Here is a 26062-nt window from a genome sequence, read left to right as displayed (position 1 = left end):
TTTCTCTAATGCTGTACCATGTACCAACTGTGTGGGTTACTTCCTCTCCCAATGTTCCATCTAAATCTACAACCTGAAAACATTAGTAGCTATACCTCACTTACAGTATATTTATAGAGAAAAATAAGCAAACACCATCTCCCACCATTGCAAAACAATAGAAATCCCCAAATTACTATACTAACAAAACACTAGAATCAATTCAGACAACCCAAAAGATATTTCCTGCACAGCTGTTAAAATATCACAAGAATGAAATTCATCCACTAATTGCAACCACCAAATTAACATCTCAGTCAAAATACATACAAATTAAAACAAAACTCATTCATCATGTGCACATAATACATTCAGACACTCTCATTATCATGGTACATGAAGCAATAAAATATAAGCACTGCTGTTCTTGCCACAGATGAGTGAACTGTGCCTGACCAACCACTGTGTCATGTATCAACTAATGGCATCATGTGGATGTGGTATGGAGGAGCGGGAGTCAACACACCTAACCCCCAGCCATTGTTGAATAAATATGGTGTCATTATGATGTGGTCGAGTATCTCCTCAGTTACTGGCATCATGAACCTGCGTGTAACCTGTTCCAGTCCTCCCACCAATGAAAAATTTCTGGCAGCATGGGGAATCAAAACCAAGTCCTCTGTATGGTAATCAATCAAGCTGACTTCTCAGCTATGGAGCTGGATGTGATACATGATATGAGCTATAAAATGCATCTTATAAAACTATAAGAAAATTTAGTACACTGTCATTTCCTCTATACATTTGCTTAACTGTCTGTCTTAATGTGAAAGCGACTTGTATGCAGATTGCACAGAAGTAATCCACTCCACTTGTGTTACATTCTCCTTCCTACATCTTCCCCTTTTTTGGAAATGACACCAGTAATGGCAGTAAAGAGTCGAGTACACCCTAAGGCAGATTGCAGTTAAGGCAGATATGCCCAATATGGATGTCTTGTGTACTTGGAGGAGGTTGTAGCTTCATGTTCACTAATGAAGTATGGACCTCGGTAATAAGTGAAGAATTTTGTTACCTTTCCCTCTGGGGTGTAATAGCTTGTTAACATACCAGCTGTCTTACATGGTATTCAGGTAACTTAGCATTTCATTACCCCATCCACTGAAGATGTTCTGGGGCCTTTGTATTTGCTCTTTGCACTTCTGTAAGGTTGAGCCAGATAGTAGGGGATTCTATCTTTATTTTATTTAAAAAGGTTTATTTCATTCTCTTGTTATGGTCAAGCATTAGCCAGTAGATCCAGCTGCCTGTAATTTTCTCGTCCCATGGTCTGGCAGCAGCAAGTCACCACCGAGGTGGGCAATCTCAATCACGCACCTCCCTCATGTGCTGATGAGGTAATACCACTTAGGCAAAGCTGACCAAGTCATGCTTCGGAACTTTCCATGGTGCTGCTGTGGTTTTCTCGGCTCCTGGCCAGTCAGGGTGGAGGAAATCACATGGCTGCGCTGGAGGTACCCTGCTGCCCGTCAGCTGAAAACGCTCTCTGCCACGAGCCCTGTGGCTGTGAACATCATCTTCTCTTCCCGGTGCTGCGGCACCGAGGACTTTGTTTCTGTAGCTGCCATGGCAATCGGACTTGTCCGAATGGCAGCCACCACTTTTCTTTAACTTCACCTAAGTTTGCTGCAAATTATGTTTTGCCCACCACTACATCTTGGCTCACCCTCGCCTTCCCAGGCCTGACTCATGTTGTCCATTTGAATTCGCATCTGTTGGTTTTTCTGCCAATAAATGGCCTCATTTCAAGAAAAGGTGTCAGAACAATTTCTTTCAACAAATTCGCCCACCGCCTTAGCCCCTCCTAGCAGAGCCATTCCTGCGCACTTCATTCCATACTTTCTGTAAAGCTCTTGTGGAATTCCATACCTATTCTCCATTCCTCCCTACTTTAGCCTTCACTACCTCAAATAGTGAAGGCATTTTCTGGCCATATACTACCTCACAGTGTGACAGACTTGTACTCTCAGAAACCTTAGAAGAGCCTAAGATCTCCATATCAATCATTGCAAATGATTTACTAGCCTCTGTTAATCTTTGCAGTGGAATACGCTGAGGGCTTAATTCAACCCACTGTGCACATGATACATGTACAGTCTTACATCTTCTTTAAGTGTCCACTGCCAGTATTGTTTTGCTATATGCTGCTCCATGGTTCTTCGACCCCCATGGCTGGCTAACAAATTATCATGTACCTGTCTCAACACTTCCTTCCACAGTGTGGCTGGAATCACAAGATGGGGGTCCTTGTTTTCTTTTCTTACATAACACTCCACCATGCTGAATGAACTGTAGCTGCATAACTTGCAGTCTTCATTGGCTCTTGTGCTTTCTATCACTCTGCAGCTGTGTGACCCACTCACCATAATACACAAACCTTGAGACTGAGGCTGTCTGCGTTCCCTTGTGTTCTGTCTGGTCCATGGATTACCTCAAAATTGAACTCGCTAAGCTTCAGTATCCAGTGCATCAATCTGCTTGATGGATCCTTCAAACTTAATATCCATGTCAACACCACATACCTGTTATTACTTTTAGTATACTACAATGTGAGTAATATCAAAAGTATGTTATGCCACATATGAGGCTTAAGCATTTCCTTTTTTGTTTTAGAGTAAATTCTTTACAATGTATTCAATCAATGTGAGGAATAGGCAACTGCATGCTCTGCTCTGTCCACTTCCTGACTCAATAAACGGCTAAGCAAATTATTGCTTGCATCATATGACAATACAAATTCATTTTCATAGTTTGAAAAAATAAACACTGTACAAGATCTTAACAATTCTTTTAATTTACTGACTGTATCCCTGCACTCTGATGTGCAATGACACATCACTCCTTTCCTCAGTTGGTGAGTAAGTGGCCATGCTACCTCTGCAAATTTCACATTGAACTTTCTATAACAATTCAATAAAACCAAAAACTACTATAGCTCTTCCTCAGAACACAGTGCAGAAAATCTTGCATGGCCCTTACCAACTAGCATCAGTTCAGACCTCTTCATGATTAATCACATGTTTCAATACTCAGTCTTAGATGTGCTGTGTGCAACTGTCAGACACCTTCATTAACAGTAGCACTTGTTCTTCCATATCCTGAGCAAGGTCAGCTACGTCATCCAAATGTACCGTACACGTCCTTGCTTTCAAACCTTGCTAAAATCCATGTGGCAAATGCTGAAATGTGGCTGCCACATTCTTTAATCCAAATGACATATACCAGTATTGGTAGTTACCCATAGGAACAATAAATGCGTTTTTGGCTGGTCTTCCAGTATTGCTTCTAGCTGGTGATAACCACTCTTTAAGTCCATGGTGGAGTCTATCCAAAATTATCCATAGTTTCTGCTATATTTGAGATCAGATAAGCACCTGTAATCATGCGACTACTGAGTTATCTGTAACTAAAACAAAACTGATATGATTTTGAGCTATCCATACACACTCTTTTTTGGGGATGATCACCACAGGTGCTCCACCGGATTGATACTTTCCTCAATAATGCCCGTAACTGCTGATTAATGAATTCTTCAGTAGTTGGGCTAGGCCAGTTTCAGGATAGTCTGCATTTTTGCTAGATTTCCCCCTCATCTACATCATCGTTAATGATGCCATGCAACTCTGACAGATTTTGTCCCCTCCCCCATCCTTCTGACATAGGTAAACTGCCATAAGTGCAAAATGGTGCGAAAATCAAAAGGTGGTGGGAAACTCAAAAGAGCCAAATTTTGCTACACAGTTTTCCCCCACCCCTTTGACATCACTGTGGAAGTAGGACAGTTCTCCTAAGTGCAAAATAATGGGAAAAAAAGATTGTGACTCGTCCATTTGGTTCTGTCTGAGACAATACAAAATGGTTTCACAATAATTTATCGATGTCTTTCAGGAGATGACTTTGTGTTTTAGATTGCTTTTATGCCTGATGTGCTTTGTTGAGTTCTTGCATTCACTTCCAAAGTGCTTCTTTTTTCACTCAATTTTCTTTGATGATCTCCCCAAAATACTTAAATTTGTGTACTTTGTTATCTTTGTATTTTATACAAATTTGTGGTGCATCACCAACTGTACTGGTCATTAGTTAAGTTTTCTACAACATATTTTTAAGCTAATATGTTCTCGAATTTCTTGTACTATATCAATTTTGGTCCTAGTAATGTGTATGTCATTTACATTTGTACTCCACTAGGCACCACACAGTGTGTGACACCATCATTAGCCAACCTAATGTGTTTTCTTTGGATTTGGTTCATTTTGATTTATGTACAGATTTGAGTGTTAGCACAGTGCATTTGTATACAAACTGCATGGCTGGCTCAATAACTTAACATATATGCATGAAGTTCAACAAGACATGTAAACTACATGTTTTTGGGGTACTCATCCATTTCACATAAATATTTCTGGTATTTATGATGCTAATATATCATTTATCCCATATCTCTTATATTGTATACCATAGGTTGGTTAGGAACAACAATTTTAAAAAAGTTTAGAATATGCAACAATGAAAAATGATTAAGTTAAAAAATAATGTATGAAAAGGGATAAGGAAAAAATATATTATGCATTCTAAAGCTCCTTGGGCTCATTCTGATACCAGAAAACTGCCCATATAAAGTACATAGGACTAACACTGACAGCCAAACGCTACAATAAGAATTCTTTCTTCTTAATGAGAATGACGCAAAACAATTTTCATATCTTTGATCGATTCTATAGAACACACCGCAGTAAATCTTAACAAATAGTCCAGACACAATTAGTAAATATTTTGTTTCAAAAAATGAGCGAATCAGTAATAATGGTTAGTGAGTATGGGAAAGATTAGGTTAAGAATACCATACATGGATAATCTTTATTTCAGTCTGAACATGCTAGAAAATTATATCACATGTCATTTTACACTTCATAAAAAATAATCATCACTTCAAGGTCTCTAGCAAGATCCAAATTCTTCCATCCAAACTTCATATTTTGCAATGTCTCCTGCTGATACACTTTTTTTACATCTTGTTAATGCTTCATCAAAATCCTGCATAGTTACTGGTAGATCAACATCTTCTTTCTTGATTTTCTTAATTTCTTCTGGACTCCTGCCACATATTTTATGCCTCATTGCCATAAGGGCAGCATCCCTGAGAAGAGCACACAAAACATGAATAATTACACAAAGGTTTAATTTACTGTTTCAGGATCAAGTGGGGTGGTTTTTTTAGTAACATTTCATGCATTTTATACTGAGCTCTGGAATCTATAACACATTAGAATCCATAACTCAGTACCACAACATAGGTGACCTTCTGCCATTTGTGTTTGAATCCTCAGCATCAATTTGCATCTGAGTCAATACTCAAATGTCTGGTACAACTAAACTGAGCAAGCATTATTTTCTCTGATCTTGCCCGCTTCAAGTTTCTATACCATTCTGACAAGAGCAATGATTGTCACTGCAAAGCACAACAGGTAATTAGTACTGGTTCATAAGCATCATGTGTCAGAAATATCAAGTGCTACAGTCTGATGTGACACCAGTTACTGTTTGTTATCACTTATTGTGTTCACTAGAGGCTGTGGGATAGACAGTGATATATTACAACTGTCCAACTGTACCATTTATTGCTATTTCATTGCATGATATACACTGCAATTTTTCACCATTTTAAATCCAATGTTTACTTAACACACAGCTTGCTGAAAAGCTATGATCTCTATCCATTGGCCTGCAATGTCATCTAAGTTGTAATCCATTGAGAATACTTATTATGTAGATAGAAACTGAAATTGCCAGAGAAATAGTGGAATGTGTTTTTATTTATTTATTCTGATACACATTCCATTTATCCATTATTGTGTGATCACACATGCTTGTGGAATGACTTGAAACTGTTAACTCATTTTGTATGTTTATGTCAATACAGAGTTTAAAATGTAAATTTCAGATATTACCTAAACACAGCCTTTGATTTATAAAATACAGTAACCATCTTCATAACTTACAGGACACAATGTGATTTATAAGATCTAATTAAAGAAGAAAGAGACAATAAAACAGCAAAACACAGGTAGATATGGAAAATACTCTTACCTGTGTCTGTTAAAGAATTTGTCTAGAGAACAGAAACTTTTTCAAGATGAAACTGCTCCAGCTTACTTTTAAATATTCAGTTACTGCCTTGTAGGGATTTAATATGACTTGGAGGTGAGTTCAAGATTTTTGTGCTAGTGCATTTTACAGAGAAAATTCTTCAAGTTTTATTGTATGCCACATTTCCTTCTTGTGTTATGATGGTGGCAGTACTCATTCATTTACTTCATATTGAGAAGTATTGTGACGCATGAATGGCATGATCAAAAAGAGATTTTGAGAGGTAGTAATTAATATCTCTATTTGCTTCAAAAGATTAGGACATGAAATTCTTAGAGGCACTCCACACACCACTCTGACAATCTGTCTCTGGATGATAAAGACTTTTTTCAGTATCAGTGAACTGCCGCACAAGATGAGCGACTGGAAGTAACCAAAATAAGCAGATTTTGAGATGTTGATGTCTCAGAGTTGGGAGATTATCCTTTTCAAGATTTGAAGGATGTGATGTTCACAGTTAAGAAATAGCAGGTGACTGAGGACAGAGTCTTGTAGGGCTCCATAATTTACCATTCCCCATTTGGACTCCAGCCCTCTTACCTACATGTTGATCCCATCTGAGATTATTTTCTCTTGTCTGTCATGTAGGTAGGATTTTAGCCTGTGGCTCAATTGTCCTCTGATTCCATACTGGCATCCATAATTCATGCTTCATACTGCGCAGAATTTTTCCTCTTTGAAAGTTAAACAAGGCTGCTTGTTGTCTGTCGGACTTATTAACTCTAATTTGTTATATGATATATGAGAGAATGATGGTTTCATGAAGTAGCTTAAATCATAACAGTGTGCAGTGATTTATTCATATAATGGTCTATTATGTTACAGAGATAAGTGTCACCTGTTGTTATTTATGAAATGAAATTACTGTGTCAACCATTAGCAGTTGGGTCACTGTTACATAAGCTGCCATGCAGCATGACTGACAGTAGTACAGAATATTCAAAGTCTTTCAGTTAATACTATTACTAATATGTTTAACTACTTTATTTAGTATTTTATTAGTGACAGTCTACATTTATAAGCAAGAATATACTGATCATTCATGTAATATTCTGTGAGTCAACCAAAAACTTGATCATAACAGGGATATTACTAATTGCCTTCTGTAATGCTGAGGTAAACACAGATGGACGCCACTCATAACATGGTATTGTGATCACTGGCCTATTTATTTATATCTCATGATGTGTGTGTTGTTCAGGTGATCTCCAAGATGCCAGTATGTTCTGGTGCATCATTTAACATAATGAAACAAGAAGCCTGATTTATTAGAGAAGATAACACATTTCTCTTACACTATTTTCTAAGGTGAATCCTGTAATGCTGAATGACATAATATGTATTGGTGTCAATGGATAAATTAGTGCACACACATGGGTGCAGAAAGTCATGAGCAATCATGAATCATGAATTGTGTGCTCTCAAGCACTTTTATCTCCTCCAGCACTGTTTCATTTTTCAAGCCATGTCACATCTGTGATATTCACTGGAAAATCATATTTGTCAAGTTGCTTTGGTTATCAGCTTCCCTCATTTAAATGGAAGAAAGATGGTCATAATGTTCTGCCTTATTAGTGTACTTTGATTTTCAACAAATTGTATTTTACTTACCTACATACATTACTTATGTCTGATCCTGTGTAGCCCTTAAGGCTGTCAGCAACTTTGTTAGTATCTAGAGAGGGATCAACATTTACTCCTTCTAGGCATAGTTTCACCAAGGCAGATCTTGTTTCATCTGAAACAACATGAAACATCCTGACATCAGTAATGACAATCTGTGTAAAAAAGGGTCCATTACACAAAGTCTGTGAAAGAGAAATTGGAAAGGAAGAAACTGCCACATACAAATAATATAGGATTTATTCTGTGTAATGAAGGCGAATTAATTCTCATCAGTAACACAGACTGTGTGGATACACCAAACTCTTTACGACATCCATTGTCTCTAAGTCAGTTTATGGAATGTGCTCAAATGATGCAGTGGGTTTAAGATACATAACATAGTCTTCACTTGTCCAGTAGAACAAACTCTGCATATACTCTGTGTAGAGTAATTTGTTTTCAAAATTATTTTATACGCATAACATCCTCAAGATCACTACACAAATCTTGGAAGAGAGACAACAGTTGGATAATTTACTCCTTCCTGTGCATTGCTAGGTTTGTATAAATGTTAGGAAATGTCATTTTTCACTGTAGTATTATATTTATGAAAGATACTGCTGTTTCTGCTTCAACTGCTATTGATTAATGTCAACAAACTTCCTTTCACTGTCATTTCCTGTTGCATTTTTCACTATGAATGTACTATTTTTTGCTCCATTAAAATTTTTCTTTATTGCGGTAATGGAGGATGTCCGTGAAGAACTGTGACATGTACTCCAACTGCCAGTATTGCTGTGGCATACACGTGGTATTATTGTACTGAAATACGTGAGTTAGGGGCTTGTGGTTGGTGAAAATTACAAAGGGATGAGCTTCTACTGATAAGCGGAAGAATTTTACTGCCTTGAACAACGCAAGCAACTCATGATCCTTAGCACTCCATGTGTGTTGCCACTCTGAAAGCTTCCATGAGAAGAAACTGAGCATCTGCCAGCTGCTGCCAATGCGCTGTTGAAGCACTGCACCTATAGCTGTCTGGCTAGCATTCATGACCACGGCCAGTTGAGCGTCGTGCACCAGGTGAGAGAGCAGTGTCACTACTGCAAGGCTTCGTTTGGAGTTAATAGATCCTCTCTCCATTGCATACTACCAGTTAACAAGGGTCTCTCCCTTCAAGGTAGGAAAAAATGGTTCAAATGGCTCTGAGCACTATGGGACTAAACATCTGTGGTCATCAGTCCCCTAGAACTTAGAACTACTTAAACCTAATTAACCTAAGGACATCACATACATCCATGCCCGAGGCAGGATTCGAACCTGCGACCGTAGCGGTCACGCGGTTCCAGACTGAAGTGCCTAGAACCGCACTGCCACACTGGCCGGCTTCAAGGTAGGACCACGTAGCACCACAGTCAGAGGTTCCAGCAATGTGGTGGCATAAGGCAGATGGCACCGATAAAAATTTATCATGTCAAGATAGTGGCGTAAGCCTTTGTGTGTCTGTGGGCGTGCCTTGTTCAACATCCCCTGCACCTTACCCAGTAGTGGCTCTGAGTAAATGCCCTTGAAAGTCAATTTCTGTGACCCCAAACATAATTTTTGAGGGATCAATGACTATGCCGGCCTCGCTCAGCCACTGAAAGATCGTCATTACGTGGCAGTGATGGCATTCAGATGACTTTGAATAGATGAGGATATCAGTAAGGTACATAAAATACCACAAATATGCCTCGTAAAATGCCGTCCAGTAAATGCTGCTATGTCTGGGCAATATTCTGTAGACCAAACGACAAGTATAAGCTTTCAAAAAGAATGAAGGGCATTATAATTACTGTTTTCTGAATGTCTTCAGGTGCCACAGGGATCTGCATGAACACCTTCGTGCAGTTAATTTTGCTAAGTATAACAGAGCCCACCAAGGCGTGGCTACAATTCTACAGGCGTGGTTTGAGGTATCGGTCTGGCACCGTTTGTGCATTTAAGGTAGGTAGTCTCCTCATGGGCATGGCACGGCCGACTTCCTTCCCCGTCCTTCCCTAATCCGATGAGACCGATGACCTCGCTGTCTGATCTCCTTCCCCAAAACCAACCAACCAACCAATCTCCTCATGGGCACCAAAAATTATCTTTCTTTGGCACAAATTGCAAGGCAGAGAACCATTGGCTACATGGTGGACGAACAATGCACTGTCACAATACGGCCTCGAACTCAGCCTTTACTACAGCAAGTCACTCGGGTGCAAGTTGATGTGGACAGCATGAGGTTGGTGGTCCACACGTAGTAATAATGTGGTGGGCTGCTGAATGTTCGACATGCCTCAGTGCACAAGGCAGACAAGTGCGCTCTGGAAATTTGTCCAGTATATCTGCATATGATCTGGGGAACTTCACTAGTTTAACACTGAACGAGGCAGCCAGCTGTTACTGTCCCTCTATTTTCAAATTTGTTGTCAAATCAGAAGGGCACTTGTCATGTCAGCTAATATGTTGTTGTGACCAAGGAAATTCGCACCCAGGATTGGTTTGTTGACATCAGCCACAACAAACTTACAAGGAAAGGTGCGACACAGTCCAGGATCCCAATTTCTGTGACAAGTGCTGTACATTTTTATTGTTGAGTTGTTTGCCACCATAAGAGATTGTCTAGGTCTTCCAGCAAGCTCTTAGCATAAATCAAGGGGAAAGAGACAGATTGGAACCCATGCAGATGAGGTACTTCACGCTGCTAGGCCATTCCATTTTGAGGAGATGACTGGATATTGCACTGCAACTGGGTGAACCTAGGCCCATTTGCAGCTGGCATTCGAGTGCAAGCAGGGAGGCCGACACTTTGTCGATTTATAGCTAAAGCAGGAATGATACCAGCAGTGCCCACTCAGCTGATGCTCTAATGTTGTCGGCTTACCACCAGAATGGCTGGTAACACGCTGATGGTGGTGGGAGCCAGATCAGTGGTATCGAAATCTGTGCCACTATGGGGACTGCTGCTCTCTGTTTGTGAGTGTGCCAACTGGTCGACCTGTGTACTGCCACCTTTGCGGCCAGGTCTCGAACTAGGTAGGGCAGGTTGGCATCTGTACTGGTAACTACGGGAGACACATATCACCACAAAGCCAAATTTGCAGGCACAGCGACAGCATTGTAGGCTGCCACGGCGGTGGTATTGGGTGTTGTTGCCAGTGCGTCACACACCCTATCAGCCAAGTCCATGACAGTGTCCAGCTGCATTTCTGTTTGTGCAGCAATGGCTGCTTGCACTTGTGCTGGAAGGCTGCACATCCAGACAGCACGCAATAGCAAGTCTAGGACCATGTCGGACTATGCGAGGCTCTGAAAATGGCGCAGGAACTGCGATGGCCTCCTGTCATTGCACATTGAAATAAGCAGTTCTCATAATATGCAAAGATCAGCACATTCCTCAAACTGGGGAACTATCAAGAATGGGGTTCCACAAGGGTCAGTTTTGGGTCTGTTGTTGTTCTTAATATATATTAATAACATGCCATTCTATATTCATGAAGAGGCAAAGTTAGTTCTCTTTCCTGATGATACAAGTATAGTAATCACACCTGACAAACAAGAAGTAACTGATGAAATTGTCAATAATGTCTTTCAGAAAATTACTAAGTGTTTCCTTGTAAACGGACTCTCACTGAATTTTGATAAGACACAGTAGATACACTTCCGTACAGTAAATGGTATGACGCCATTAATAAATATAGACCTTAATCAGAAGCATATAGCTAAAGTAGAATATTGAAAATTTTTAGGTGTGTCCATTGATGTGAGATTAAATTCGAAGAAACACATTGATGATCTGCTGAAACGTTTGAGTTCAGCTACTTATGCAATAAGGGTCATTACAAATTTTGGTGATAAACATCTTAGTAAATTAGCTTACTACGCCTATTTTAACTCATTGCTTGCATATGGCATCATATTTTGGGGTAATTCATCACTGAGGAATAAACTATTTATTGCACAAAAGCGTGTAGTCAGAATAATAGCTGGAGTCCACCCAAGATCATCCTGCAGACATTTATTTAAGGATCTAGGGATATTCACAGTAGCTTCTCAGTATATATACTCTCTTATTAAATTTGTTATTAACAACCAAACCCAATTGAAAAGTAATAGTAGTGTGCATAACTACAATACTAGGAGAAAGGATGATCTTCACTATTCAATATTAAATCTAATTTTGGCACATAAAGGGGTGAATTATACTGTCACTAAAGTCTTTGGTCACTTACGAAATAGTATCAAAAGTCTGACAGATAATCAACAAGTATTTAAGAAGAAATTAAAAGAATTTCTGAATGACAACTCCTTCTACTCCATAGAGGAATTTTTAGATATAAATTAAGAAAAAAAACCAAACAAAAAAATTATTAAAAAAATAAAAAAATAATAAAAAAGTTGTTATATTAACTTAATTATGTTGTTAAATTAACTTAATTATGTCATGTATTGGAAAATTTGACTCGTTCCACATCATTACGAAATATCGTATTCATGATCCATGGAACTAGTATTAATCTAATCTAATCTAATCTACTCCTGTTGTCGCAGCAACTGATTCACCTGTTGTTCCCGCAGTGATGAAATTCACCTTATTAACTCCTCTGTTAGTCACTTATATGAAGACTATGTCGGCGTGGTGGTGATATCCCACACTTTGGCTGCATAGTCTTGATCTAGCTGGCTCATGACATGTCCAAATTTGGCGAGGTCACAGGTGATGTTGCTCATGAAAACTGCCTCCACTTGGCTGAACCACATGATTGGGCCACGGGGCCAAATGGAGGGCAGCCTAACCAAAACACACATCCTGTGCTTTCTGCCACTCCCGTAAACTTGTTCTCCAGTCTCTGGTTGCGCACTAGCAGCTCAAGTATTGTCTGTTGTACACTGTCTATTGTCTTTTGCAGTTCTTCCAAAGCTGTCACCTTGCTTTAGCGCCTAGTTCACGAAGGTTTGTTCGTGAACTCACTCTTCATACGCGAGGACGAAAGCGTTAGATCACTTGTGGTTCTGCATCACTCACACTGATGAAAGTTCATCACCGCGTATTTAGCGTAGCGATCGTGTTGGGGTCACCAGTGAAGCGGGAACGTGTGGGTATCGCCGCTTACATGTCAGTTGTAGAGTGATCCGACTTTACTGACACCCACGCACTTTGTTCGACGGTGTGGTAACAGGAAATTGATAAGTACACTTTGCGAAAATTATTTTGCCAAATGAGTAAATGAACAAGTGACAAAAATGAAATTGGTTCGCAATGTCCATTAACCGTCGATCGCGATAATTGTCTTTGCATAACAGTTCCGCTCGAACACCGACCCCAGACGGTGTACCCTCCTCGGTGACGAGCGTGTCGTCTGGTTGTGTGAGGGCAGGAGAACAGTGGAAGCATGTCCGGAACAAAACGAACCTTTTTCTCGTGATCGTGGGGGTGCTGTGTGTTTCGCAGACATGATGAAGCAAAGGGAGAGTGAAAAACAAAGATCCGTATGAGTCTGTGGGGAGCTCGCGTTAAGCTCGACACTCCTGATCCGCGGACTGAAATTACAGAATCTCGAAATTCGCGTCTGTACTATACGACAGCTCAGTTCGCACTGCCGTTGCTTCTTCTGCTGACTCGCATGTGTGCGTGCCACGTGGGACCGTCGTGACAGCTCTGGTCCTTTCACGTATTTTTGCGGCACCGCTTCCACAGACGCACCTGGAGCGATATTAGTTTGTTTTATTCACAGTGCATAGTTTAATTTTTGTTCCCACGTATTTCTTCGAAAAAGTGAATTGTACCTTTGTATTTTACTTTCTAGACTAGTGTTTACTATCTTAAGGTTTTTTGTATAAGTCTTAGTGCATTATCTTTGTGGGAGCCAACATTCTAGTGCAGTTTTGCCCCGTCATAAGCACTACAGTTATGTGATTCAATTTGGATCTCGTGAACACTGGAGACAGTTCTCGCATAGTCAGTGTCTGGTAGTCTCAGCAGAGCGATGTGTGTGTGTAGAGGGTGGGGGGGGGGGGGGGGGGTTGAAATTCACATTAGGGGGACTTCCGGTAACATGACCTCGATTCTCTGCCATGACATTTGGAGCACTGCAAAATTATCAGTACATCATCTCGCTTTCTTATCGAGTGATTTAATGTCTTCCGTATTTGATTTCGATTCGCAGTAAACAGAAGTGGGTTTCATCGCATTGTGTTCCTGATATATGACTTCCTGTGTGTATTGCACTCTTTGAACTGCACTGTGAATCAGCTGATTGTATTCTGCTCGATTTTTGCTTGCATCTGTATTGATTGTTGGAGTAAATAATTCCATATTTGTTTTCGTTTCATATAAAACAGAAATTGGTTTTGCTGCATAGTGTTCTGTTGACATTTGTTCCTGCCTACGAATACGAATGTGAACTGCTCAGTTTAAGTGCATTTTAAGTATATTCCTCATATCCTACTTTATTTTAGTTCACATCCATTCTTCAACTTTCTCCCATTTCACCCAGTGACTTACTAATATTTTTCCCACAGTTGACCCTACATTTACTATTTAAATTTGCGAAAATCATCATATGTTGTCTTACACACTTTCCTCAAAGTTATATATATTTTTGATTACAGTTCTTTATAAATCTATCCTCACTATTTATTGAATTGTTGAGGAATGAAGATAATGCTGTTTTAGAAGTTTTTGTTGGTGTGATATACCCGAAAAATGCAGGCATGTTCAACGCCACTAGAGTTTCTCACATTCATGTCGTGTATCACTTTCCTTCTTCCTTGCTTTACACACTGCACAACTTCTGGAGGGTGTTTTCTTGATGGGATTGGGGAGAATAAACCAAACAAAACCTGAAAGTGTTTGCTTATAACTCGTAAAAAATCGAAAGAAATCGTGTGTGGTACTCACCACCAAACAGACCGATTTCTCAACTTTCCAATGGTATATTACGTTCATGCCATCTAGTAACAGCGAAGAAGAAACACTAAGGAGGCGCTATAGCTGCTCGGTCCGTCTCACAGCTAGCAATGTAATAACGGACTTGAAACCTGTGGCTGGCTGTGAGACAGCTGTATAAGCTGTATAATCCAATGGGTTTATGGGGACCTCCATTTAGCAGCTTTTGACAGTAATGTTATTCAACTTTATTACATCTTTTCACGCAATGTGTATGTATTTCTGCATTGAACTGTGTTGCTTCTTGCCACTGACCAGGAAAGTACTTGGGCTCGAACAAACACAAATACACCAAAATCGTGTGAGAAATAATGTAAAGGTCTCTTATTGCACTAGTGATACTCCCGCATCTGCAAAACTCTGCAGTCGTCCGTTAGAGGCACTGCGTATGCCATGCCGCATTGCACTCTGACCTGCCGGTACGCCAGTCGGGACCAGTAGGGACGGTGCAGCGTGCCTCTGAAGTTGCGTTTTGTGACATTATTTGTGTATTTAAGCGTCAGATGGCTCGGCGATTGGTAATCAATCTTGCTAATGTATTGCGATTGGTTGAGATGAAGTTACGAAGAACCCTTCTTCGCGAAGATGGTATTGGTGTAGAAGACGAATCATTCGCATGTTTTCTGGTGTCTATTATAACGCAGAAATATGAGCATAAGTTAGAAAAAGATACTGTTGTTACACTAACACATAATGATGATGATAGGGATGATAATGACGAACAACTCATTGCAAACGGTAGTGCTACGGCAAGTGCGGGAAGAGGCGATGGAAGCAGTGACAGTGAATACCAACCGTCTCCTAAGAAGAAGGTTAAAGTTGCAAGTATCATCACAGCGTTTGATGACAACACACTCGAGAACATGTACGATGATTATTACGTAAGAGGTTTCGACACATACGACAAGCTTCTGAAAAGATATCCTAAACTGAAGTCTAAAAGCAATATTAAAAACATACTGGATTACGTGGCAAAGAAAAGAGAAGGAAATACAGTTTTCAAAGGAAATCGTACACTGCTGTTCAAGACCATCAAGGAGCGTGTAATGGCGAAATTCGATGAAGCGCGAGAATGCGGTTCCACCGTTCATTATTGGCATTTACAACATTGGGCATTGGACGTAGCCAGAAATCTCGGGTGTGCAAACTTTACAGCTTCACTAGGATTTATTACTAATTTGAAAAAGGAGTATAGGATAACATCACGCCGTATCACTATGCTCCAAGCACAAAAAGATAAGGATGACGAAGAAGAGCTGATTGAAAGAGCTCAAACGTTTGTTGCTGACGTCAATGAGCATACCACGAGAGAAAACATCGATATTAGTTCTGTATGGATCTGTCATCAGTCAGTTCAACTATGAACTTTCTTGTGACAGAACACTATCCACGAAAGGGGAGAGAAACACTGTCGCGGTGTTGCAATCAGTTAACTGTGCAACACATACACTGCTGGCCACCGTAAATGCAACACCAAGAAAGACAAGAGGTAGCACAACAAAATTTATTTTGTAGATTACATGTTGACCAAGTATCAAATGATTACGTTTACAGACGTCTGTGACATGTGGTTCCTGCCAGAATCAGTAGCCAGAGTAGCCGCCATTGTTGGAGATCACCGCTGCCACACGTCTCGGCATTGAGTCAAAGAGACGTTGGATGTGTTCCTGGGGTACAGCAGCCCAAGCAGCTTCCACACGTTGCCAAAGATCATCTGGTGTGGCAGCTGGGGATGTAATCTGGGTCACTCGTTGAGCAACCATGGACCACATGTTTTCTATCGGCGAAAGATCCGGAGAGCGAGCCGGCCAGGGAAGCACTTCAATCTGGTTATTGACGAAGAACCTTTGGACAATGCGTGCCACGTGTGGTCGCGCATTATCCTGTTGAAATACGGCTGTGGCCGAGCTCTGAAGGTAAGGAAGGACAACTGGCTCCAGCACCTCGGATATGTAGCGCCGACTATTTAAAGTACCGGCAATGCGTACTAGAGGCGTGCGAGAGTAATATCCAATACCGCCCCATACCATAATACCCGGTGCAAGACCAGTGTGGCGGTGCATAATGCAGCTGTCCAGCATCCTCTCTCCACGGTGTCTCCACACTCGAATTCGACCATCGTGGTGCTGCAGACAGAAGCGTACCTCGTCAGTAAAGAGAACGTCATTCCATTCTGCCGTCCACACCCGTCTGTCATCACACCATTGGCAACGGAGACGTCTGTGGTTCTGCGTCAATGGTAGACGAAGCAATGGACGTCTTGCGGACAGACCACTCTGCTGTAAACGGCGTGGAATAGTACACGCAGACACTGGATGATGCGTTACAGACGCAATGTGCTGTTCTATGGTTCGGGATGTCACTGAGCGATCCGTCACTGCCATGCGCACAATTTGCCTATCAGCACGTGCAGTGGTGCACCGAGGTGAATGCGATCGACCACGTCGGTCCGTCGTACCCTCCTGCACCCAACGGTCACATATCCGCATTACAGTTGTTTGGTTTCGTCCAACATGACTAGCGATTTCTCTGTATGATAATCCACAATCTCGGTAAGCCACTATCCTTCCTCTGTCGAATTCGGATACTTGATCAAACGATGTTCGCTGTTGTCTACGAGGCATAACTGATCGTCTTGTGAAACAACCACAAGGTAAACACACGTGCCGAACGTACACTCGTCGCAATCGCCAAGCCTTAAATGGCGCTACGAGGTGTCGCCACAGGCGCGCGTGATGTGCGTCTGCGCTGAAATTCTAATCAGTTGCATATCTCATCGCTGCATACCCATGGCGTAAATTTCACTTGATTCGGATGCTTCCTTCAGGGTGTTGCATTTACGGTGGCCAGCAGTGTAGTTACACGAGCGATGTTGCTATATCAATGGACGGACGATTGGGAGACAAAACTATATATTTCCTTCCACGAATCCAGTGGAAAGTTTGGACCCCGCGTGTCAAGGGAAATAGAAACGCGGTGCCCTCCAAATGTCGTCGTCGATGCAAGTGTGAATGGGAAGATGACGAAACAACATCTGAAGACGTTTTTTCTGTCAGTTTTGAATCCACATTTGTCGAGAAAGTCATTAGTACTTTGTGACTCCTGGTCTGGACATAAGGATGAACGAGTACTACTGGAAGCATCTGGCGGAAAACATGTTGATTTAAAAATCATTCCGCCTAAAACTACAAAATATGCACAACCTCTGGATGTGTCTTTCTTCAGGCAATATAAAATATATGCCGAGAGAATAAAAGACTTCATTAAACTACGCTCCAGTAATATTGCACGACAGGTTCTTTATCATGAATATGCATTCTGTCATTTACAATCAGTTATCTGCGGGAGTGTACAGACCAATGTTTCGTTACGCGTGGCAGAACGCTGGCTACGATATTGGTGAACCATCCAACAACTTCAAAAGTGTCATTGACGTGGCGTTCAACACTGATATAGAATGTGCAAATACGCCATGGGATCAACTTGCATTTCTTCACTGTGCGTTTTGTAGTCATTCGTATTGCTCGGAGCATTTTAATGACATTCCGCATTTACATTTATAGTTAAGATTGCTGCATTGCGTATGGCGTCTACAATTACATCTACAGTGATATCTAGAGCATGACTGCAGAGTTTTGCAGAAAAACGACACCCACCAGCACATTCAGAGGAACATAATGGTCCTGTAACCAAACGTTCATACAGATCTGTTTCTTCAAGCCCAAGTACTTTCCTGGTGAGTATGTTTTGTAATATTAGTGACAGAGTTCTTAGTTAGTGTGCCATATATTATAATTAGAAAAATTATTCTACGTCGAAGTACATATTTGTACATCGGATTGTGTGCTATAGTTTGAAAACACTTTCACTGAACTGAATACTACTGCATCTAGCAAACTCTAGTTATACAGGATTCACTAGTAGATCCAATTATGAAAGCTTGTGTGTGTGTGTGTGTGTGTGTGTGTGTGTGTGTGTGTGTGTGTGTGTTTTATTTCCTATCAAATTTTCACAGGTGTGGAAGGATGATTGTAGTGCATTGTATTGTCAGTAGTCCCTGTTACGGGTGTCCGTTACTACGTCCACAAAGGATACTTAGTGGCAAGAAGCAACACTATGCAAAGCAGAAATACATACTTACTTCATGACCAGATGTAATAAAGCTGACTACCAATTATGTCAGAAGCTGGTAACATGGAGTATTTCATTAAATGTGAGAAAGTATAAAAATGGATGCAATCTAAAGTAAAGCAGAATACTAGCAACAAACTTGTAATACCTTTAAACTGAGCAGTGCACACACAGATTAGTAAGCAGGAACAAATTTACATGAGTACATACTACACTATGCAATGAAACAGTTTCTATTTTAGTCCTACATGAAACAAAAAGAAGTACAATCAGGAACACAGTGTGATGAAATCATCCTCTCTGTAATGTCATGTCAGATGATTTTTTTAGATTTTGCCATATGCTAAGGTACATCATTAACACGGGTAATGTATCACGAAGCAAATACCGTCCGCACTGGCGGAATGTTACGTGATACCACGTTCTTATACGTTTGTGACTATTACAGCGCCATCTATCACACAGCGAAAAAAGTGGTCCAATTAAATTTTCATATTTCTTTATGTACTACACGAATACGTAATAAAAATGGGGGTTCCTATTTAAAAAAAAAAACGCAGTTGATATCCGTTTGACCTATGACAGCGCCATCTAGCGGGCCAACCATAGCGCCATCTGGTTTCCGCCTTCAAGCTAGACAAGTTTCGTTCTTTGTAGTTTTTTCGTTTGACGCTTATTTCGTGAGATATTTGGCCCGATCACGATCAATGGACCACCCTGTATATTGAAGGTTCTTTTTTTACCTTAGTATTACTTAGCATCTGGAGCTTCTATTTTTCAGCGCTGAATTGAATGTCTGGCTTTTCTCCTGTACCTCTCCAGTGTTCTTATTACACCGTCTACCATCTCATAGCAAAAGTTAAGGTCTAATGCAACAGCCTAGAGTTGGCGTGAAAGCGAAACAGTAATCTCAAATACAGGGGTTGTTACCGTCAAAGGTAAGCCATCGTCAAATAGAAACCAGAAGACTTGCACTTTCCGATTGCGGAGAAGGTCCGTCAATTACTTAAAAAAAAAAAAAAAAAAAGCTGTACACTATAGTGAAAGAGCTCTTTGAATTGGAGTGCATCAGACTTTGAAGCCAGCGTGTGTCATTAATATTTTGAAACTATTTTTGCCTTCGGATGATTTCAAGGACAGTTCGCTTGATGAGTTCCAACCCTTTTGCTGACTCACTCACTTACAAAACTGGTAATACTACTTACATCTTTCATCATACTGCGAACACTAGGCAAGCTGCAGGTCTCCACGGTAGCTAGGTTTAGTTTATGTTCTGCAGAATGCATAAAAGTCGCTAGAAGCAGGAGTTACTTTAATCGAAATTGTACACCACTTAACTTTCAACACATGTTGGCATCTCCGTCATAACCTTCACATCTCAAATTGTGAACTTGAACGATTTGATCGCTTAATGCAGCACCAGTCAAGTCAGTTGCAGACAGGAAGCTTATGAAATCTCCATGCACTGTGCTATTAGTACATCGAAATACCTGATACATACACTAAATTGTCCTGCACCACTGGTATCCTATTTCGTCGCCAAGGGTAGCATAATATTTCGCTTCGTCGACTTTGGTTCAAATGGCTCTGAGCACTATGGGACTCAACTGCTGAGGTCATTAGTCGCCTAGAACTTAGAACTAGTTAAACCTAACTAACCTAAGGACATCACAAACATCCATGCCCGAGGCAGGATTCGAACCTGCGACCGTAGCGGTCTTGCGGTTCCAGACTGCAGCGCCTTTAACAGCACGGCCACTTCGGCCGGCTTCGTCGGCTTTGTTGAGTACCTTTCTTATTATGACATAATGGTAACAATCAATCATCTAATTATGAGCTTTTTTGCTGTCAATTAGACAGCAACTGTACCTCGTAAATGGGCGCGCGAACAGTATACGTAGATATCAGCATTTGAGAAAGGACGTGTAGTTGTTCTTAAAGAAGCTGGTTGGAGTAATCGATGAATTGCTCGACGTTCGGATAGGAGCGATGCCACTATTCGATGATGTTGGCAGGAATGGATTAACCATGGCAGAATACGATGTCAAGAAGGAACAGACGACAGAACATGAGGACCGAGCAATCATCAGAACCACGGATTCATCATTATCATAGAAGCAACGTGCAACTGGTGCTTCATTGACCACAAGGACCATCAATAGGCGGCTCACAGAAAGGGGGCTGAGCTCACGGAGCTCCTTGCACCGACTACCATTAACCTCTGTACACCAACAAGCCTGCCTGCAGTGGTGTCACCCACTTTCTGCCTGGAGTAGAATTGTCTTCAGTGATGAGTCGCGCTTCAAACTAAGCCTTGATGATCAGCGAAGACGTGTCTGGAAACGCCCCGGACAGAGTGGGATACCAACCTGACTCTCACCCGCCATACAGCCCGACAGTTAGGGGTGATGGTCTTGTGTGCCATTTCGTTTCATAGCAGGACCCCTTTGGCCGTCATCGCGGCACCCTTACAACAAAGCTGTAGGCCGACGATATTCTAGGCCTCGTTTTGTTATCCTTCACGGGAAGCCATGCTGGGCTTACATTTCACCAAGACAATTCCCTTCCGCATATAGCGAGAGTTTCTGCTGCTTATCTTCGTGCTTGCTAAACCCTACCTTGACCAGCAAGGTCGCCGGATCTTTCCCCACTTGAGAATGTTTGGAGCATTACGAGCAGGGCCCTCCAAGCACCTCGGGATTTTGACGATCTATCGCGCCAGTTAGACAGAATTTGGAATGATATCGCTGAGGAGGACATATATCAACTCTTATCAATCAGTGCTAAGCTGTGTAACTACTTGCTTAAAGGGCCAAAGGTGGACCAATGCGTTGTTGACTTGCTAAATCTGTGAAGCGCTTTCTCTTGAATAAATCGTCCAAATGTTCTGAAACTGTAATGGTTTGTTTGTCTGTAGATGCACAGAAAATCTACCGATTTCTGTCATATTCAGGATTCTTTTTCATTTTATATTAGAATGTACGAGGGCAGTTCAATAAGTAATGCAACAAATTTTTTTTCTCGGCCAATTTTGGTTGAAAAAACCGGAAATTTCTTGTGGAATATTTTCAAACATTCCCGCTTCGTCTCGTACAGATTCGTTGACTTCCGACAGGTGGCAGCGCTGTACGGAGCTGTTAAAATGGCGTCTGTAACGGATGTGCGTTGCAAACAACGGGCAGTGATCGAGTTTCTTTTGGCGGAAAACCAGGGCATCTCAGATATTCATAGGCGCTTGCAGAATGTCTACGGTAATCTGGCAGTGGACAAAAGCACGGTGAGTCGTTGGGCAAAGCGTGTGTCATCATCGCCGCAAGGTCAAGCAAGACTATCTGATCTCCCGCGTGCGGGCCGGCCGTGCACAGCTGTGACTCCTGCAATGGCGGAGCGTGCGAACGCACTCGTTCGAGATGATCGACGGATCACCATCAAACAACTCAGTGCTCAACTTGACATCTCTGTTGGTAGTGCTGTCACAATTGTTCACCAGTTGGGATATTCAAAGGTTTGTTCCCGCTGGGTCCGTCGTTGTCTAACCGAACACCATAAAGAGCAAAGGAGAACCATCTGTGCGGAATTGCTTGCTCGTCATGTGGCTGAGGGTGACAATTTCTTGTCAACGATTGCTACAGGCGATGAAACATGGGTTCATCACTTCGAACCTGAAACAAAACGGCAATCAATGGAGTGGCGCCACATCCACTCCCCTACCAAGAAAAAGTTTAAAGCCATACCCTCAGCCGGTAAAGTCATGGTTACAGTCTTCTGGGACGCTGAAGGGGTTATTCTGTTCGATGTCCTTTCCCATGGTCAAACGATCAACTCTGAAGTGTACTGTGCTACTCTTCAGAAATTGAAGAAACGACTTCAGCGTGTTCGTAGGCACAAAAATCTGAACAAACTTCTCCTTCTTCATGACAACGCAAGACCTCACACAAGTCTTCACACCCGAGAGGAGCTCACAAAACTTCAGTGGACTGTTCTTCCTCATGCACCCTACAGCCCCGATCTCTCACCGTCGGATTTCCATATGTTTGGCCCAATGAAGGACGCAATCCGTGGGAGGCACTACGCGGATGATGATGAAGTTATTGATGCAGTACGACGTTGGCTCCGACATCGACCAGTGGAATGGCACCGTGCAGGCATACAGGCCCTCATTTCAAGGTGGCGTAAGGCCGTAGCATTGAATGGAGATTACGTTGAAAAATAGTGTTGTGTAGCTAAAAGATTGGGGAATAACCTGGTGTATTTCAATGCTGAATAAAACAACCCCTGTTTCAGAAAAAAAATGTGTTGCATTACTTATTGAACTGCCCTCGTATTTGCAAAGTGGACGAGTGGCTAAAGATCCTAGCGCTACAGAATGATTTCCCCTACCACCTGGACCAGAAAATAGTACGCAAGACAAACATTATGCACCATTCTGTTTTTGGCTACAGACAATATTTCTTTACCCAATCCAATTGAAACTTTCTTTCTTGTCTACTCTGGATATTCATAATTCGAGGTGGTTATGAAGACTGTGTCAGATGTTAATACAATTCCTCATCGCTAAGTGCTTTTCCTGTTACATAAGAAATATCGAAACGATTTTCAGGTCAGGTAATGTATGTACTAGCCACTCTCTATAGCACTGGGTCGGGCTCTGTTAACAGCAGCCAACAAACTGATGCTTGTACACGTTGTAGAGAATCGTGCACGATGATTCACATGGTTCAAATGGCTCTGAGCATTATGGGACTTAACTTCTGAGGTCATCAGTGCCCTAGAACTTAGAACTACTTAAACCTAACTAACCTAAGGACATCACACACATCCATGCCCGAGGCAGGATTCGAACCTGTGACCGTACGGTCGCACGGTTCCAGAATGAGGTGCCTAGAAACACTCGGCCACCAGCGGCCTGCGCGCACGATGAAATCAACAACTTACCAACGAAACTAACTCTGCGGAGCTACTCTACAGGGTTATTTAAAAATAGTGAAAATTCCTTTTAAGGGGTTAGAATAATACTCAGCAGCTTCGAAATCCCGAAAAAAATCAGCTGCACAAAAGTTACACATCTGATAACCTACTTGACCGAAATGTATGAAACAGCTGATGCTTTGCGCGATTTCGAAGTAGGTCCGATAGTAAAAGTTGTTCTTATGGATGAGTACTTTAACCTGTAAAAGATTATTTATCGATTTTAGGTAAATAATAGAATATAAAACTATGAAATTCAGAGCAGTTGCAGGCGTGCGAAGAAAGCTAGTTTAAAAAGAATTACAAACCGAAGAAACCCGATGATTTATGTTGTATTACATTAAGTTTCACTTCACGCTGTCCCTTGTAGGGCCAGCAGGGAGGAACGAGTGCTCAGACTCGTGGCCACAGGCAGCCACACCACACCTATCCAAAGATCAACGAACTCAACCGAACAAAAAGTCACAAACCCGACTAATCGCGTTTATATGAATTTCATTTAAAACATACAAAATAATCAGAAGGATGCACCTGATGAACGTTTGTGTTGACAATAAGAAGTAGCTGGCATTGTTTTCGATTAATATCGGTTCATTTTCGCGCGATTCGGCCCCTTCTTCCCCTGTTAAAAAAAAAAAAAAAAAGAAAGAAAACCACTCATTGTTTACTGCACACTACTCTCTCAAGTACCACGCGGGTCTGCGGCGGTAGCAGTTCGGCGTCGCTGTTGGTGCATAAGGGCGTCTAAAGCTAGCGAAATGAGAGATGCTCAACTACCGGACCTACCGATAGATGGCTCTACCAGCTGATCACTATCGTCTGTACTGCCCGCCATATTTGAATTTGCCAAGAAGTTTCTCTCGGTCTGTACGGTGTATAAGGAATTACGGATTATCGAAATGGTGATTTCTTGTTCTGCTTTCAATTGTACGAAGCGATGGAGTAAGGAAAGTGACTTACCATTTCACAGGTAATAGGACTACCGATACAGTACGACAACAATACAGACTTAGTGCGTTTGCTAATTCGATGTCTTTGAACAGGTTTCCTCTAAAGCACCCAGAGCTGCTGAAGAAGTGGATTACTTCCGTGACGCGGAAAGATTTTAAACCTACGTCTTGCAGTTTTCTTTGCGGAAACCTTTTCCGACAAGATGATTACGTAGTGAGCCCTGGAACGTGGAAGAAACGTCTCAGACCCGAAGCAGTGCCATCAGTTTTTGGCTTTCCGACACATTTGATGCCGCCAAATAAACAGCCACGACGACATGTTAGGATTTTGAGTGACAACGATGCTTCTCCATTTGAGGTAGCTTATTAATTTCCTTGCTATGTGTGTGCTTTTGACTTTTGTGAATTTATTTCGTACGGACACAAATAGGCTACATAGGTCTAAGCAATGTTGTAATACAGTTCCATATTTTTGTTTTTAGCGTTCTGTCCTGGAATCCGTGCTTGATTTGCCCTCTGCAGAAGCTGGTGATTGCGTGGAGAATGTTGTCAATGAGAATTCTTCCGTGGAAAGCATGTCCCATTTATCCAATGCAGAAGCTGCGAATTGTGTCGAAAACGTTAGTATAAGGGTGTTTTCACACCCCCAAAGTTTTCTTGTAATATTTTTTCATCAAGCCTTGAGTTATTTCAATCATATATAACGAAATTATTTCTTTATTTCAGAGTGCAGTTGGTTCTCAAGTAATTGATTGTGGTATACAGTCGAAAGTAGAAATGGAAGACAAGGCGACCGAAACTTGCAATTTTTTCTCAGACATTGTTCACGAATTAAAACGTAAACTGAAGTGTGTCCGAGAAAAACTTCGAAGAAGAGAGAAGAAAGTGTTTTCCATGGATAACATCATAAGTTCATTGAAGGAGAAAGGGCATCTTCCTGAGAAGCTACATAACTTCCTCAATCATCAGAAAGGAACACAAGTGGAATTAGTGTGCAATTTAGTGGACAACTCTCTCTCGTCAAAGGGTAATAGATACACAACAAATGTGAAAATGTTTGCGATGACTGTGTACTTTTATTCACCAGCAGCATATGAATACCTGCAAAAATTAATGCCTCTGACCCGTAAATCATTGATTTCCAAATGGGTGGCAAGTGTCGACTGTGAAACTGGCTTCTTAAAAGATGTTTTTAAGTACGTTGATTCTAACCCAATTGTAAGGGACCAATTCAGCGATTCATGTCTAA

General features: G+C 41.4%; 1 protein-coding gene across 1 annotated transcript in view; it reads right to left on the bottom strand.

Annotated features, from left to right (window-relative positions):
* Positions 1–4910: 4910 nt before the first annotated feature.
* LOC124555751 (katanin p60 ATPase-containing subunit A-like 1) overlaps positions 4911–26062 on the bottom strand; it is a 62011-nt gene continuing 40859 nt past the window's right edge. Inside the window, exons 5-6 of the mRNA XM_047129774.1 lie at positions 7798–7924; positions 4911–5176 (exon numbers count right to left, since the gene is read on the bottom strand). Coding sequence (XP_046985730.1) covers positions 4978–5176; positions 7798–7924 — 326 coding nt within the window. The 3' untranslated portion in view covers positions 4911–4977. The remainder of the gene's footprint in view (positions 5177–7797; positions 7925–26062) is intronic.

Source organism: Schistocerca americana, chromosome X (assembly GCF_021461395.2).
Source record: "Schistocerca americana isolate TAMUIC-IGC-003095 chromosome X, iqSchAmer2.1, whole genome shotgun sequence".
In the NCBI taxonomy this organism is placed as follows: Eukaryota; Metazoa; Arthropoda; class Insecta; order Orthoptera; family Acrididae; genus Schistocerca; species Schistocerca americana.
This window is presented reverse-complemented; position numbering and strand designations above follow the sequence as displayed.